Source organism: Lonchura striata, chromosome 3 (genome assembly GCF_046129695.1).
Source record: "Lonchura striata isolate bLonStr1 chromosome 3, bLonStr1.mat, whole genome shotgun sequence".
Lineage (NCBI taxonomy): Eukaryota > Metazoa > Chordata > Aves > Passeriformes > Estrildidae > Lonchura > Lonchura striata.
The window spans coordinates 89648062-89666085 of NC_134605.1; the positions used below are offsets into that span (position 1 = coordinate 89648062).

Consider the following 18024-nt stretch of genomic DNA (forward strand, 5'->3'; position numbering starts at 1 on the left):
TTACTTTTGTATTTGTGAATACAACTAGCATATTTTCTGTGCTGTCAGTGATTTTTCTTGTTTCGGGAAACTTTGTTCATCTGAATCTTTTTAGTTTTATGTCTCAGGGAACTCTGAGAAACAAGCTTTTAGTTCAGACAACACCATAGGCTTACAGGTAGTTATGTAGTCAGTCCTGTTTAATCAAATGTCTTTTGCATGAAAAGCTTTTCCTGAAGTCAGTCTCTGCTGTTCCCAAACACGTTTTTATGTTCTTCTCTAAAGTCTTTCCAGTTTGCCTATCTGTTATTAATTTTCTTGGAACAGTATAAATGGTCAACAAAATGTTTCTTCCTCTGAGAAAGGATTTAGGCATGCATTTATATTACTATATGAAACTGATTTTAGAGTGAAACATCTAATAAAATTTAGTTTTTTGTTTGTGGGCTGGCTGGATTGTTCTAATACTTAATGCTAGTTTTAGTCCAGAAAAATTGAAAACAATTCCTATCAATATCAGCAGTCTTACCAGATCATAATTATTTACCTGGTGTTATCCAGTAAAATTTCACTCTAGTATTTGAGGAAGTGAAAATAAACATTAATTATTTTCAAAAATTTCTTAAATGATATTTTTATTAGTTTTATTTAGAGTATCTTTGTTTTTCCCTTTAATTGCCACCTCTGTTTATATTCTGTTACATACAGAAAATATCAATTAAAGGAACTGTAAAAAAGCCTGAAAGTGAGAAGCATAAGTAATGAAAGTACATTTTTTTCAATAAAAATATAATTTAGAACTTGAAATTATTAAACTGGCTAGTCAAGAGAAGAAAACTGATAAATAACTGCAAGGATAAAGACAATATTTGAATTTCAAATGGAACTCATTTTCATTAACATTATTAATGAGAAAGAAGCAGTTGGAGTGATTACTGGCCCTGGAAGCACTCAGCAGCCTAACTGTGTGGTCACAAAGCTATTCTATTTTTTATTCCAAAGTATGCTTTGTATGTATTGGGGAAAAACTCAATTTAAGGAGAAAATTTAATGGGAAAAATAAATTATCAGAATCTATGCATTGAACACTCATGGTTAATACAGGTAATAGGTTATCAGTCTGCTACAGAAATTTTAAAAATCCATCAATTTGTCAATTTTGAACTATAAACCATGCAGCTGGCAAATCTGAACAATTTTTGAGTATTCCATCTAGTTTCACTCATGAAAGTTTGGAACAATTTGCCTTGTCTTTACAGCATGTACAAGAAAATAAAATAAGAAAAAAAAAGCAAAAAATAAAAAAAAGAAAAAATAAGCAGTTTACAAAAACATATGGTGAGACTGACTTTGCTGTTACAAACAGATCTGGAGTTCATAAGGTATCAAAAGCCTCACATAATAAGTAATTTCTGATCATTCCAATGTATGTTTTTAAAGATTATAGAACATTACTACAGCTGTATTACCTAGACCTGGTGACCAACTGAAAGCCAAATCTTTTATGATGTACTTGCCATAAAAGCAATGATAAGCTATTTCCGCAATACTTTTGGAATAAAAATGGGTAATAGTTTCACAAACACATAGAATTCCTTGTGCTACTGGATGGTTTGCATGGAATTTAAGTTGTTCTACACTCTACAGCTACTTTTCTCAGAAAACTTTCATAGACAGAGTTGATAATTCAGGTGTGAAATGCTGTCATCAATTCCACGAAAATACATATTCCTCAGTAATCCCTGGCCTTTTTATTGTTAGAGGAAATCTTTCTGCTCCATTCTGATACAGGCATGTAATGCCTTTCCTGAGACTTACAAGTCTGGAATCAGGGCAATGCCTGATGCTGACTTGTGCTGCAGAGACAGCTGTAGAGTTCAGACAAAAGACCACACTACTACCTGCAGCAGCTGCCAAAGGCAGAGCATATGATAAAGATGAGCATCTAAACAGTGAGCAGAAATTTAGTCCCTTGGTACATCATCCTATCTCCCAATAGCCTGAAGCTTGGGAATTTTTTAAACTGGATATACAACCTTTTATTGAATGATCTTGATGGATCTTTTTTCCTCTGTGCTATTTGAGAACATTGTGTTTAAGTAAAATATTCTGCTAGGGTTTCTGAGTTATGAAAGTCTTGACAGATGATGGAGTAGCTAATGGAGGAAAGTGTAATGAAATGCAGAAATAATAAACATGGATACATGTCTGCATAGTTACAGCAATTTCTGTTAAAATGCAATATATTTTATGAAAAGAGTTCGAAGACTTGTCTTGTAATACTTTAGATGTGCTTTAAAGTTTTTCTGCAAGAAACTACCACAGGAGGTCTGCAGACCTTTCAGAGTGTTTCCTTAATGCCAAGTTAAATTTTCCTTTTGCAGTTGAATTTCACTATGCTTAGTTACATCACCCTAAATAGTTTTTTTTACTTAGTGATTACAGTCCTTGAATATCTTTAGACCGTTTCTGTTGATCGCTGGTTCCTTCCTAGCCAAACTGAGCTTGCTTACTTCTCCCTTTGTCTTTCTCAAGCAGGCCTGTGTTCATGCCTTTCTTGTTGATTTTGTCCATTGCCTCCAAAAGCTTTTCATTACGGGAGTGTGCAGTGCAGTTCTCACTCCCTTATCCATACATCCTCTATTTTTATTTTTATTTTATCCTTATCAGACAAGATATGCCTAAGAATGCTGTCTGAACTGTTGTCCTTTAGGTATGCAAATGCATTGAAGATATACTGACGTTTCCTCTGTTGGTGTACCCAGTATTTGCAATTAATACTTGCTGTTCATTTGTCCTTCCTGCTCAATTTTTTCCTTTACAGGCAAACTAAGTTTCTTTTTCCAGTAAGGATGATGACACTACTGCTAATTCTTTGTGGCTATTATATAAGTTATTTGACCTTAGAAGTGTGTTCAATCTTTTTCCTTAAAAATTATTGCAAATTATTGCCATTTTCTTTAAATTCCAAAGTTTCATTTTGTCTGTGATTTTTTCAAATACCCAGAAATCTGGGTCAAAACTGATCTCAATGTCCTGCTGTTTATCACACTCCTTTTAAGGATTTTCAGGCACCATAAAATGATCAGTACTGTTCTCACAACAGTAAACTGAGAGGTAAATTTTGTGTAATCCTGATTTCAAATGAACTGATGTAAAATAATAAATGAGAGTATAAAGTGCTATGGAGTAGTGCTGACTGACAACATTGTAGTAACATTATAGGTGGGATACATTTAGGATTTCAGTGGAGGCAACTATTTAACTAATATACCAGAAAAAGTATGCTGTTTGTGTGTCCTGTGAGAAGTTCATGAGGGAAGAACAGGCTCAGATAAAAATTATTTGGTAGCAAATATAGTGTGTTCACCCTATTTGAAAGAGAACCTTTAATCCTGAACTCATCAATTGAAAAGAGAATTTTCACTTCTGTCCATTTTACATAAAATGGCAGCTCTGGCACTGCTGTTCTTGCAGATATGTATGTATGTCACACAGGTACTCCTACTGAGGGCTTTGTGATTAGGGAAAGAGGATTTGAGCTGACTTTAGTGAAAAAAAAATTGTAAGCATTAGCGTGTAGATTGATGATCCATACTGCAAAAGGAGTAGTGATACATATATATACTCATTTTTTATGAAATCTGTGTTTTTTTATTTTATAGAAAGTGTTTTTTAATTTGCCCAATCACTCTGCTATTTGTACCAGATAGTGATTCTAACTTATTTGACTTTCTGTGAATTTCCTTTTCAATCTTCTCTCTTCCAGCTTTCTATTAAAAGTACACATTGACAATGTGTTTTATTTGTATTGAAATCACATTACGATATTTAGCCCTGAGCTAAATATGCAGTTTTGTAAGCTGGAAACTCTTCTGCTGTCCTCCATTCATCTTGTGATTTTGAAATTCAGTTCAGCCAGGAAATTGTCCTCTTCTACTTCTTCCCCTGCTCAGTTAGAGGGAGAAGGGAAATTGCATTGCAGAGATTTAAATTATGAAATAAAGTTTTATTTTTATAGAATTATATCCTACAGAAAGTCATAGCATTTTTTTTTTTGAGAAGGAAAAAATGGATAAACTTTTAGAGTCATATTTTGGTTTGGTGAATTTTTTCAGCTACCTAGGAGACCTATAAGCACTCTGGGGATACTATACCATCTACAGTTAAAGCTGATTTTGCTAGAACTGCCTTGAGCACTAAATGTAAAATGCTTGATAAAGGATCCATGTATGACAGAGACCTAGAATTCTGTTTACTTCTATATTAAACATTATCAGCTGGCTCATCGGGCAACTGCTCAAATGTCTTTTGGGAAGAGGGTGCAGCAAGGACTCTCTTGTATCTAACCCAGCAAATAATTTTAGATCTGTTTATTATTCCTAGGAAGCTCTGACTGATTTAAAGAAGAAATCGGACAAACACGCTGCCTCCCTTGTACTGAAAATTTTATATTAGCTCCTTTTAACCAGTATAGAAATCACCTCAGGAAACTTTTTTGCCACAGTTTTAAGCTTGAAACCCATTTGAAAATAGGATTATTATTTCTATCAATTCAAATAAAGATCAGATTCTGGGTATTTGAAATTGGATAGCCCATTTAATGGGATTTATCAAATTTACTTTTGTCTGCCTGTTGAAATATCTGAACCAAATAGCCTCAGAATATTATAGAACAATTTCTCTTCTAGCTTTATATGCTTTCTTGATAAAATGCTCTTGGTAGCTCATTTTGTCCACTGCAAGGACATGTTTTTAAATGAGCTATGCAAAATTCTTATTCTTCAGTAACTTGTCTCTTTTAAAGGATTCTTTAAAGCCCTTGTTAATTTTGCATGAAAACTGGCTATCTTTCCTGTACTAATTGAATCAAATCCACCAAAACATGGACATATATCTTGGTTTCTGTAGAAGTTCTCTTGTTCTGCCAATGTTGATTTCTAGCAAAGCATTCCTGAAATTCTCTTTTTAACTCATGAATTATTTAGTATTTCTTTTTTTAGTCTCAGTCATTCAAATGATTCTTTTTTTATTTGTATAGACTGTTATATACCTTCAAGTTCATAGCTAAGTGCTTAGTATCAAGAATGGAATTTTTATTATGTAGAGATATTATAAAACTAATTGCATAATGTATTAGAACATACCTTGCTTGTTAAAGCTTATTTCTGTAACTGGATACAAGCCTTTAAAAGTATTGGCAAGTTTCAGCTATTTTTCTTAAGAGAGAGAAAAAAAAATGTGTCTACATATGTGGTTAATTTTTTTTTCCAGTGGAAAATAAAACAATATGTTTGTTATGCTTTTGTGTAGCAATTCTAAAATGACTAGTTTTAGCTAAAGTCTGGAAGCTGAGAACTTCAGCTGCAGATATGAAAGCTTTTGAAATCTGAAGTCTAAAGCCCAAATGTATGATTGTCAGAGCAGTTGCTAAAATCTGTGACCTAAAATTATAGGGTTGTGACAAAAGTTCTTTAGTAAGCAGAAGGATTATTATTTTATATTTATTATTATAAAGATTTCTTTTTAAATAGGTGTTTGGGAATTTGTGTATGTTGCTTTTGAAAAGTCACAAGTCTTGGTTCTTTTCCTTAGGGATACCAGGGATCAGCAGGAACTCCAGGTATCCCAGGAACCCCAGGGATTCAAGTAAGTTTCTATTTCATTCCTAGAATTTGAATATCTGAGACAAATCCTGCCAAGTCTCTCTCAATATCTCATTTGTTATGGAGAGTTGAGGTGTGAGGAATGAAGAGGATGCAAAGGGTGTCATGAAATCAGGGGCCATCCTTGGGTGAATTGCTTTGAAATTCACACAGCTTTGGGGCTTGTAGGTAGGCTGACTTTTAGACTGCAAATCTAAGCAGCACTAGGTAAGGCCTCTAGAAGATGGACTCAGCTGTAGCTTAGACATTCTTATCCTGATCCAGAAGCCAAACAGTAGTTTCTTCAATTTTTCTGTGAGTCACTAGCAATGACCTCAAGTACTGTCATGGTGATGGATTGCCCAGAATTCACAAATCCCAAGCAAGTTTCACGTAAAGCCCAGGTTAATGGGGGAGAATTATTTTTCTTTATTGCATTAATTTAGTTATCCTTACTTGAGACAGTGGTTGAAAACCTTTGCTGTATTTTACTTGTGGCATAATCCAGTCTGAATAATAGTCAAGGATTTAGTCATTTGTGGAAATAATTATCTGAAAGCCTGCTGGGGCCAAGAGCAAGCCTGCAAAATGGGATATGTGGAGGCTGTCTGATGGGCTATTGCAGGGGACATCTCTGGGCTCACCCATTGATAGGTTGTGATTTTGAACAGGCTAATATGGCTGTGATTTTTTTTTTTTTTTTTTTTTTTTTTTTTTTTTTTTTTTTTTCCCCTGGAGTGGGCCTTGGTTAAAACAAAAATTTTTTCAGTGTTCCTCAGTCACAGATTATGATAGTGAACCATGCTCATCCATGCTGGGTACACATTGTGCTTAGTTCTGCTTTTGTGTCCAGTCATCAAAAGGTTGGAATCACTCAGCTGACACACTCGTCTCTGGCCCATGTTGTGTCACATTTCTGTGTCTAATTCTATATCAGATTGCACTATTATTATTAGTATTTGAGCTGGTAATTTCTTTCTCAATCTAGGGACCTCGTGGATTGCCAGGTATCAAGGGAGAACCAGGAAAAGATGGGGTAAAGGTAAAAGAACCCAAACAAGAATGACAGATAAAAAGCTTTTACCTTTTATAATTTTTGGTTGCACAGGTAATAGCATCAGTATTTTCACACGAGTATTCTGTGAGAATTGTTTGTTAAAAGGGTGATAAGGAAGGACTAAGAATCCTAAATTTAAATTCTGAATCTGGCCCTCTTTATTTAAAAAAGTTTATATTGGCTTTAGCACTGCCAGTAACAACTTTATTTCACTGAATAACATATACTTAGAAAGTGTATCTAAGTATGGGTACCTGAAAGCACAATACAGACATCTGTCAGAATGGTTTCTTTTTAAATATTTTCAACCTTTTTCTCTTTAAGTGAGTATCCAGGTGACTTAGGTAGGATTTTTTCTTTTTTTCTGGATTGCACTTTTTATCAGAAAACACTGGCTAATTGAATGCAAAACATTTTGTGGAAAATTCTAGCCGAGGTGTAGCCAGTAGCTTGGAGACAGACAGATGCGGAAGCTTATATGTAACTGTCTCCTGGTAGCCAGGATAAACTTCACTCTGGATCTTCTGTATACACAGTGAATAAACTGCCATTGGCTGTGGCCTTCTCTCACATTTCTGCCTTATGTTTAGAAAAGTTCTAAGCTGATTATAATGACAATTATTTTGGTTTTGATTCATTAAAACTTCAAAGCCCTTTCTGTAAAGCAAGCACTTGTTTTCCCAGCAGATCTTAGATTTTTTTTTCTAAAGTTCCCAATAACTAGGTCCTCAAATTCATCAAATTCTGTTCAGCAGAATGCTCAAATTCAGGGTTAGAGCTGAAAATTGGTTATGTGTTTTGTGCTTTATTCATCTCAATCCAATTGATTTTAGAATTTAATCTAATCAGTCAGTATTGGGCTATGTGTAGAAATTAAGATGCTGCTGATGCTCTAATTGCTTCACAGTGCAGGGTTGTGACAGATTATTTCCTATTGCTCAGTCTAGCCTTGTGTAAAATAAGCCAAGAAATAGGGCTTCCAGCACTGTTTTAGTGAACATTTCCATTGTAAAATAGGTCTTCCCATTAGGATTTTTTCCTGGAAATTCTGCCCAAATTTTCATTTCTTTATTTCATCCCATTACTTGTAAAGTTTCTGAAGTAGCTAATTTAAAGTTGTTTTAATTTCCAAATGTTTTAGTTTATCCAATAATTGAACCACAACTTCTGAGTAGAAATCAAGACTCTACACTTTTTCATTAAGAAGCAATGGATATATGAAGTGTTAATTTTCTAACCTTTGCTGATTTTTAAATGCCATTCCATTGTCTGCTTTTAATATTTATTTGTTGAGAGATATTGTGATAACATTAATCCACAAGCTGTCGTTCCTGTGGTCATGTTCCTGCCTACTGCAAATATATGACAGAGCTTTCCAAATCTGCTTAGGCATGAATGGCTTTGATAAACAGCACTGAGACATGTTGTCCTGGTTTAGCCCTTGTCTTAGAATTTGAAATATTCTATGAAATAACTTTCTAAGCATAGTTTACTATTCCTTCTATCTGATTGAAATATATTAAACACATTTAAATATATTGTTCAGTATAAAAATAGGTATTAACAGAAAGAAAGCATTCTAATTGCCCAAGAATGATTTGTGATTAGCTGTTTTCTCATGTGAAGTAGTCTACTGAAACAAGCAACTAGGATTGGTTTTATTGTTTCAAAGCAAGTAATGACAAGCTGTAATTTAGGATTTTGTTGTTATTGCTTGAGGGAACTTGCAGACAAATTGTCAGTTAAAGATCTTCAGTACCAACAGCAAAAGTTTGGAATTCCTGATAACTGACACCTCTGAAAACAATAAAAAGACTGGTACTTTGCCTTGTCTTTTTAATTGCTAACTGCTTTTACCTAAGTGGATTCTTTATTCCTCTGAAATGAGAACTCATTTCTCAAATTGCCAAAGTTATTTTATAAGTGTATTTGGTTTAATTAGGTTTCTTTTGTAGAGCAGGTACCTAATATCTTATTTTTTAATACTTCATTAATCCAGTATAAGCTGGTAGGAAATTTCATAATGTCATAAATTGCTACTTTTGAACCTCCATAAGACTTACTAAAAGATTAGTAAATTTAGTCTAAATTTTAGTGAATAAGGTTTTTCTTTTATGTAATGAATTTTGTTTAAAGATAAAAAAATCTCTTATTGGTCATCACATTAATGTTATGAAGTTGATACTGTGATATTTTACATCTTTCCACTATTTGTTGATCACTTGATCACAAGAATATGAAGATTCTTGTAGTATATTACCACTATTTTGATACAAGGATTTAAAGTATGTTTGCTGTTTCAGGGTGACAGCGGACTACCTGGTTTTCCTGGATTGCATGGGATGCCAGCACCAAAGGTTGAAATTAAATATTCTTGTTACAGCATTCCTGTGTTTCAGCTTGCCCTGTAGTTCAATTTAAAGGGTAAACATGTCTATATGCAATACTATTTCAGAGCATTTGATGAATTGCTCACAATAAATAGATATGAAGCTGATATTTAGGGAAGATACATGCCATGGGATTTCATTACATAGATATCAAACAATAGAAACCACTTGTTATTTAATTTCTGTTTTGCTCTATGGGATTTTACTACTACTCAGAAGATTCTTCATCACAAATAGTCTTTCACAAAAATAAAAACAATTATATGATTTTCTTGTCATTCTACTTGAGTAACAGCATTTTAAAGAACAGTTCTGACCTATCACAATGAGTTTAGTTCATGTGTGTGCTCCCCAAAGCAATTTTCGTCACAGTTTTTGCTCATCTATGTTAGTACTCAACAGAACTTACCTCATACCTTTTCCAAATTCATGTTTTTAACTCTTCAAATAAGGTCTTCAGAAAAGTCCAGCCCTTTTCAAGGTGCTGAATTTTCACTTAGGTTCCTGCCTCTATTAAAGTAATGAGAATCACAAAGTGTCTTCTATAGAAAGTAGAAGACTTAAGCCTTCAAACTGTGGATTATCTCACCATCAGTGTTGGACATTCTGGCCTTCTCCTCTAGGAAAGCTAGTCAAATTTGGGATTTGCATTTAAGACTTGGGCTTACATAGAGCTTCTTGCCTTCTTTGTGTCTGCTATACATATGTACTTAATATATATATAAATATATCTTTATGTAACTACTTTTATTTTAAAAATTGCTCATATACATTTTGTCTAGGGAGAAAGAGGTCCTAAAGGAGATCAAGGAGTGCCAGGAATATATGGAAAAAAGGCAAGTGACCTTATAAGCATAAGTTAAAGCAAAATACTATTGGTATCTGTGATGGGGTCACCCAGACTGGCTGCCTGCTGCAAACCCTAGGCACCACTCTCAATCTCCCTTCTCAACAGTATGAAGGACAAAGTAAGATGGAAAAGCTTGATGGTCCAGATAAGAGAGATCACCTGCCATTACTGTCACAGGCAAACCGGTGGCTACTTGGGGAAAATTAATTTAATTTATTGGCAACTAAAATAAGTCTGGATAATGACGGAAAAAAAACCAAACAACTAAACCCCCTTCTCCTCCACCCTGCCTTTTCCCAGGCTCAACTTCCCTCCTTCATGGGATAGGAAATGGGGAGCAAGGTAGGGTGGTCTTTAACAGCTTCTCCCTGCTCTTCCCCTCACCCTCCTCGTCTGCTCCGGGACAGCTCCTTCCCATGGGCCGTAGGTGTCCAGGGCAAGCCTGGCCTTGCACAGATTCTCCATGGCTGCTCCTTGGCTACCACAGCGCCACCATGGCCCCTCCAAAGGCTACAGGGGAATGTCTGCTCCAGCACCCTCTTCGTGGGTCTGCAGAGCTGCCACTTTTCTCCTCTTTCCTCACTTTGCTGGTGTCATGTTTGTGGCCCTTGTTGAACACATTCCCCACTCCTGCCCTGGCTGCGGCTCAGCTGCGCCCTGCGGCGGGCAGATGGATCTGGCTGGAATGGGCTGTGTCCGTCTGGAACGGGCTGTGTCCGGCTGGAACGGGCTGTGTCCGTCTGGAACCGGCTGTGTCCTGCTGTAACTGGCTGTGTCCGGCTGTAACCGGCTGTGTCCTGCTGTAACCGGCTGTGTCTGTCTGGATCCGGCTGTGTCCGGCTGGCACCGGCTGTGTCCGGCTGGAACCGGCTATGTCTGGCTGGGGCAGCCCTGGCCTCCCCTCAAGGAGCTCCCGCATTGCCACTGGGAGCCTGGGCATGGGAGCTCCAGAGAGCATAATTAATATTTTTATAACATGCATATTCACAGAAAATGTAACTCTTTATTTACAGCTCAGAAAAATGTTCAGTGCTTTTACTGGATGTATTTACATTTAGTAATGTCAAACTCATGCTCTGCTTATTTGGATATTTTGAGAACCTTTTCATTTCGTTAGTAGATTGGTGTAATTCATTTTCACATAGCACAAAATGCACGTATTTTTTGTAAATATGTCTATAGTGTAATGCACCATATAGAGGGCATACATAATAATTGTATTGCAAAGAAGTCTATGTTTTTTAAAACACGTGCATATTATCAAACAAGAGAGAGGGAGAAGAGTTAGGGGAGGGAGGAGAAGAGCACATGAAAGGAGTGAGGCTGATTGCAGATGGGAAGAGAGATGTATTAATCTGTAATTTATTTAAAGCAGAGAGTATAATTTGGCCATCCAGTGTTAACAGCTATATTTTCACTGGCCTTGTATTTTCTTCATGTGTTTCGTCTAGAGTTTAAAGCAATTTGAAAGAGGGTCTGTGTTAGCATTTCTGCAGTTTGAAGCATATCTTTGTTTATGTAATGGGGTTGTGTTATTAATTGACAACTGCCTGAGTTAAGAAAGAAATAGATCTTCCATAATTTTTCAAAATAAGAAATAACATACATGAATTACTGGTTAAATCTATTGAATTTGCAGCATAAACATTGAGCACTATTTACTTTCCACTTGCTGTTTTTCTCAGGGTTCAAAAGGAGAGAAGGGTGATACAGGGTTTCCAGGACTGCCTGGGCGATCTGTAAGTTTTCTGAAGACAATTTGTTGTTAGCTTGTGCTTGTTAATTTACCTGCTGATTGCTGTTAAATGTTGCCACAGGGAGATCCTGGCAGAAATGGGAAAGATGGATTACCTGGCAGTCCTGGCTTCAAGGTATGTAGAAATAGATCTTAATATCTTGATAAAAAAGTCTTCCATAGCATTTCTCCTGGTGTAAACATACTGAGTTTATTCTGTGGAGTATTACTGGAAATCAAAATAATGTTGTTACTGGGAGATGTGGACGTTTATTGCAGCAATGAGCAGACTTCATTGTTTTCAATTGTTCCTTGAGCAAAGGAAAAGCTTTTATTAAGAGTGTATTATTCATCACTGGAGATTGTTTATACTTTATCTCCCTTATCCTTTTGTGTTTCTCTAACCCTGTTATTCTGTTAAAGAGATTTATATACAAGCATATACTGGGGAATATAATTGCTTTTGAGGGGAGCTGCAGGAAAATTAGGGGAAAGTACCTTCAGTATTGGATTAATATTTTTGTATGTGGTTTTATTCTCTTCAGTATGCATTGCTGTTCGTATTTGATGTAGAACAGTTTTTCAAGTCAACTCAGTATGTGTCTACTTGAAAAAAAGGCAACAGGATCTGGTATTCCTATAATGTGTTGTAGTTTGTGAGCTTCCTGGATGTTTTGCTTGGCAAGTTGTTGCTTGCACTGTTCTAATTTGCTAAAACATAGACTTCAGTAATGTCAGATAACAGTCTACAAGGAAAAGATTTGAATAATATGTGATGTAAATGCTCAACTGAATTGATCTAAGGAAGTTTTTCAACAGCAGCTTTGTTCCTATAAGGATTTTTTTTAATAATAATGAAATTATCTAGGGCTGCTCAAGATTAATTTTACTTCAAGGTCCAAAAATGCAAAAATCTGAGTGCATTTGAATTTTAAGTTCATATTGCTGTATTTGAAGATTTGGGTCTTCTATTTTGTGACCATGTTTGTCTAGTGCAGTTGGGGATGCAGCTGGCATGTCTGTGACAAATGCTGCAGCAGGGATGTATGACACAAGACCTGTGAGAGACCTAAATCTTTCCAGGCAGCAGCTGTCAATGAGGTGGATCAGGGTAGTATCAGTGGAGTCTGGAGAGTAACTCAGCTCAGAGAAGGCAGACTTGTAGGTATCAATTTAGTTGTGCACATAAGAAGCCCCTGGCACATTTGAAATGCATTAGTGTCCAAAACATCCTCAGGGAGCTGAAAAATGTGACATAACTCCTATGGAAAGCCAGTGCTTTTCAGGAGTGTGAGTAACAAGATACCATCGGGTATCTTAGATATGATCAAATTTCTGTGTATGGGCAGTGGAATCCAACTCCTGGTGTCTAGTCAGCTGAATCAATCCTCCATCAGTTGTCCTGTCTAGACTTCTATTATCTGTGATATGAGCTTGGTTACCTCCAGGAATTTATTTCAAATGAATCCTCTCTTATTTTATATATATATATGTGTGTGTGTGTGTGTATGTGTATATATATATGTGCACACATACATTGATATCATTGCTAAGTTGGAGGAGAAATTCCTTCTCTGATACTTTACAATGTAGGAAAAAAATTAGATTTTTTTCTTCCCTGGTATTTGATAACATGGAAGGTAATATTCACAGTTAACATTAAGATAAAATTTTAACTATCACTGGTGGCAATTTAGAGTGAAGCATTGTGTTGCTAAAGCATGAATTTGGAGAGTACTTTCATATGTTTTATGCTTGTAAGCAGTGTACAGAGAATTCAGTATATTGTGTGAATGTGTGTACATTTAAACTGAAAGACATTTTCTGGACTATTTTCCTTATTGTAGTACCAAAAATATGATGTTAAATCTATTGAATTTGCAGCATAAACATGATGATGCACCTAATGATGTGCTCATTAGGTTTTATTAATTTTATAGTACAATAGTTAATAGAAGCCATATTTTTCATTCAAACATTTTGTTAGCCTGACTTCAGCATCTGCTTGCTATAAAACATTGCTTCATTCTGGGTCTGTAATCAAATTCAGAACACTAAAAACAGGCTGTCTTTGAAGGAAATTTCTGTTGGAGCTTTCCTGGTTTTTTACAATATTCATTTTGGGAAAGAATGTGGAAAAAACATGGCTGGAAACCCAGATGCTACCCATTGTTACTTGAAGTCCAGCTCTTATAATTTTAAGTTAATTAGAGACAGATTATTTTATACATGTGTGTGTGTATATGTGTCTATCTACATCTATATCTATATTTTTGCCTTGTTTATGTGCTTTTTTTTCCTTGAATTATTCAGATTTTCAAAATACTTCAGTATCATACTTATTTTGATAAATATAATTTTTTGTGTTGCTGTATTCTGAAGTACTTCGAAATATTTTTTCACACTATTATTTATACTAGCAATTAGTCAGTAACAGTCTGTTATTGTTTTATGCATTTTTTCTACCAGAAATTGCTGTTCTGAGTGAACAGAAATTTTTCTCTCATCTCTTTTCGCAAGCTGTTTGACAGCTGTCAGACACAACATGAGGTAATATTGGATTGATGATGCTTCTTGCTGTGCATTAAACTGTTAAGAGATGTTTGTTTGGTGAAGTCTCAATGTGCATTACTTTGAAATTTTACTTAGACTAAAAATATTATTTACTATATAAAATAATTATTTTTGTTATGCAAATAAAGTTGCTTGCTTATGATTTTTTTAAAGGGAGAAGCTGGGCAGCCTGGATCTCCAGGCCTAGAAGGACATCGAGGAGAACCTGTAAGTGATTAAATTCCTGACGTATCTTTATGTACTGATTTATTAGTTTTGTTGGGTTTTGTATTTTTTTTTTTTTTTAGCTAATAGCTATTATACTTCATGTTTAATTTGTGTTGATTTGAATTGGTTGGTATATAAATTTTTTAAAAAATGCTTGTTTATTTTCTGCTGTTCATTTTTAAATTTGATTTAATTAAAAGCAATGATAAAAGTCAAAGATGCATTAAAAGAAAAGATTCTTCACCGTATTACTGTGGTATATACTGACAGCAATACATGTGGTATAAAATTGTCTCATTATTGGCTTCTGTCCTGTTGATGTTGTTAGATATTAATAATTACTTACTCGAGGAAAGATTCTGGATGGGTTTGACTCTCATATCTACTACATGATAGTAGGAATGATTAGTATCTTCTTGCAAATACTTGTTAATCACACTTTTAAAGTCTATTTTTTTCACTACATACCACTGCCTTTCCTTTGCCCAGTTTTACTGGCCTTTTACTTCCTTGCATCTTCTTACACCATATTATCTGCATCTCTCTGCTTCTTGCTTAGCTGGGGACTGTGCTGCTTCATTTTTGCTTTGCTTCTTTCCGAAGACATTGTTCCTCTGCCAATATTTGGGCAGCTCATTTTACCTCTCCTTAATATCTGATAGCCGGGCTTGGTCCTTCCTTGTTTCCTCCTTGTCCTCCTCTGTTCCTCCTTGTTTCCTTCCAGGCCGGCAGACTGCTTGAAGCAGAGGAGCCAAGATAGCAGCTTTGAGTGCTGAGAGACAGCCAGCTGTCATCAAACCATCAGCAATTCTTCTGCAGGCCAAGAGCAGTAAACAGAGCTCAGCTGGTGGAGCACTGCCTTACAGATGAATTGCCTTCTGAATTACATTTAGAATTGTAAGATAAAGAGATACAGCTTTATGCAGTCAGAAATTTTGTGGTATTGCATGTAATGGGAGGCAGTCTGAGTTACAGGGTCTGAAATATGATAAAAAGTTTTGATAATGAGGAGTTGGAAATAAGACTTCTAGCTGAAAAATTCTGAAATTTTTTCATTTAAATTTTTTATATATTCACCAAAACCTTCTCAAACTACTCAAATTTTGAGTAGACTGCAAAACACTAAAAAATCATGCCCAAGACACTTCCTTCCCACTTGTCTGTCTTAAGTGAAAAACACACATAATTCCTCCCTTGGCTTTATTTCTTCCTCTTTTTCTGACCCAAATAACTGTGAGGCATTTTACCCTTTTACAGTTTATGGTGTCTCCATATGTAAGAAAGACTGAATGTTAATTAAATATCATAAAATACGACTGGAGGGATTTTGGTTTATTGTAAGTTGGTACACCTTAACAAATGTGATAAAAGTGAGTTCTGTTATTGTCCCTTGCCTTGGTTTGTCTCTTTTCATTTTTACAAAAGAAATGTTAGTTGGTCATTGTGATTTTTTAAAAAATTAATCTAAGAAATGGAAGGGAAAGGGCATTTCTGAACTAGAGAAAACAAAGTATTTAATATTTTAACAGCTGTCTTTCTAATGTGATGACATTTGTTAAGTATGAACTGTATCTATTACTGAAATGTATTTTGGTTTAAAGTCAATATAAATTATATATATAACATTCACAATATAACATTTTAAACAATGTCAACTCATCACTAAAGTCCCATAATTTTGCTTTAAAGGGAAATGGAGTGGTAGATTTAAGATGTTAAAAGTACTAAGAAGTTTTTTTAAATCACTGCAAAATACTATAGAGGGAGACTTCCAAAATATAAACAACTACAAAAAAATTTAAACAATCCTGATAGAGAAAGCTAAATTGCTTGTACCATTCATTTATAATCAGTGGAGGTTCTGAAGAGTATAAAGGCTATGTACTGACCCTAAAATTGCCTCAAGGTCACAATTAGGGAATGTAAAACACTGAGTCATCCCTGCCTATCTGCCTTTATTGCTGATGTAGCACCATCCTGCATGACCATCACAGTGCTCCCATCTATTTAGGGTCTGGAAGAGGCAGCATTTCTGCAGTTCAGTGCAGAAATGTTGAGGTTAAAATGTGTGTTTGGGTTGTGGAAAATGAAAGCTATCCTCAGCTGTGAGATATATGGGCTCCTCTATTCAAGTAGAGGGTAATTGGCTTTCACCTGTTGGAAAGTGAGCTGGATTTAGGTACTGTGAATGATATCTTGTGCAACTTACTGCTTGTGTTGTTTCTGTTGTTCCCCCAATGTGTATTTGAAATATAATGTGTAAGCACCTCCTCTCAGCTCCCCTTCTGTGGAATTCAGTGTAAACTTCTATGGTGGGATACCCTTATAGTTAGGGCACTGGTGTGGTAGGAAGGGATTGAGCTGTGCTGTGCCATCCCTGGCACAGCCAAATGGGCTGCCTAAGCACAAGACAAGCCTTGGATGATACAGTTGAAGCTGGATGACTTTATATCAGTAACCAGGCACATGCAGCTGTGGCCCTGGGATGGCTCAGCAGATTGTGTGGATATCCCACCCACACAGACATGCAGACAGTCTTTATTTGTTTCATTTAGCCACATTAGTGTTAGACATGGCTTAATTTGTTAAGTTGATGATTTAAAAAATAGTAATCTTATGATCCCTCTTGTTAAGCAAATAAAAATAGCATGGTTGTGAAGTGAATGCATGTTGAAACATCTAACTGTCTAGAATGGAGAACACAGGTGAACTGAACTCCCTCCCATTGCCTCCAGCCTTTGAGATGTGTGGTTATTTTTTGCACAGAATACTTTCTGGTATATTATTATTCTTACTAATCCCCAAAGTTACAAACAGATGAAGTAAGTTGCAAAGATAAGTAAATAATTTCAAGAGATGAGCTTGACTTCTCTCAATAATATTATTTGGAGTTTCAGTTAACCAGACTATCCCAGTTCTACCCACTCTGTAGAATAGCATGTGACTGTATGGTCAGAGTAATTCAGGATTTGGTAAAGGTAGTAATAAAGTTCATTTTTCTGGTGACAAAACCAGACCATGCTGTCACTTAAGTAGTTCAATGGCTAGTCATCTATCTTACTGGTGACAGGTTGTTTTGATAAATATGTTGTTTTTAGGGACCAAATGTCTATAGAATAAATCAAGATTTATTTGAGCTTAATTCCAGCCTGACTGTGCTTTTTAATGTAGGTAGGGTTTTTCAGAATTTGGTTTCAATGGAAGCTCCTTGTGTTTGCAATTATGCAGATGGGAACACTGAAGTGAGTGCTTGTGGGTAAAGCTGGCAGGACATTTACAGCACTCTTCTAGGCATAGCATATGCTCTCCTGCCACAAGTAATATGTCTGAGCATTTGCAACTGCTCGTGTTTACTCTCCAGAACTCATATTTTTCAGAAATACATCTGCAAACACTTAAAAATGGTAGAGTTTTGTCTCAATATTTAGGTCACATCTCAAGATCTCAGATGTGGCCTTATTTGTGCCAGCAATAGCAGCACAACATGACTTTCAGCTTCTGACCTGACTCCCACTGTTATACCTACACTCCTGTTTTGTGTAATGATCTTTCATAACTGCATAGGGAATGCCAGATATAGATCAATG

The 18024-nt window shown here is 35.6% G+C and overlaps 1 protein-coding gene across 1 annotated transcript in view; it reads left to right on the forward strand.

Annotated features, from left to right (window-relative positions):
* The window catches only part of COL21A1 (collagen type XXI alpha 1 chain), an 89151-nt gene that overhangs the window by 39838 nt on the left and 31289 nt on the right, over positions 1–18024 (forward strand). The window contains exons 11-17 of the mRNA XM_021551120.3: positions 5575–5628; positions 6613–6666; positions 8985–9038; positions 9854–9907; positions 11607–11660; positions 11739–11792; positions 14384–14437. Of these exons, the coding sequence (XP_021406795.2) occupies positions 5575–5628; positions 6613–6666; positions 8985–9038; positions 9854–9907; positions 11607–11660; positions 11739–11792; positions 14384–14437 (378 nt within the window). The remainder of the gene's footprint in view (positions 1–5574; positions 5629–6612; positions 6667–8984; positions 9039–9853; positions 9908–11606; positions 11661–11738; positions 11793–14383; positions 14438–18024) is intronic.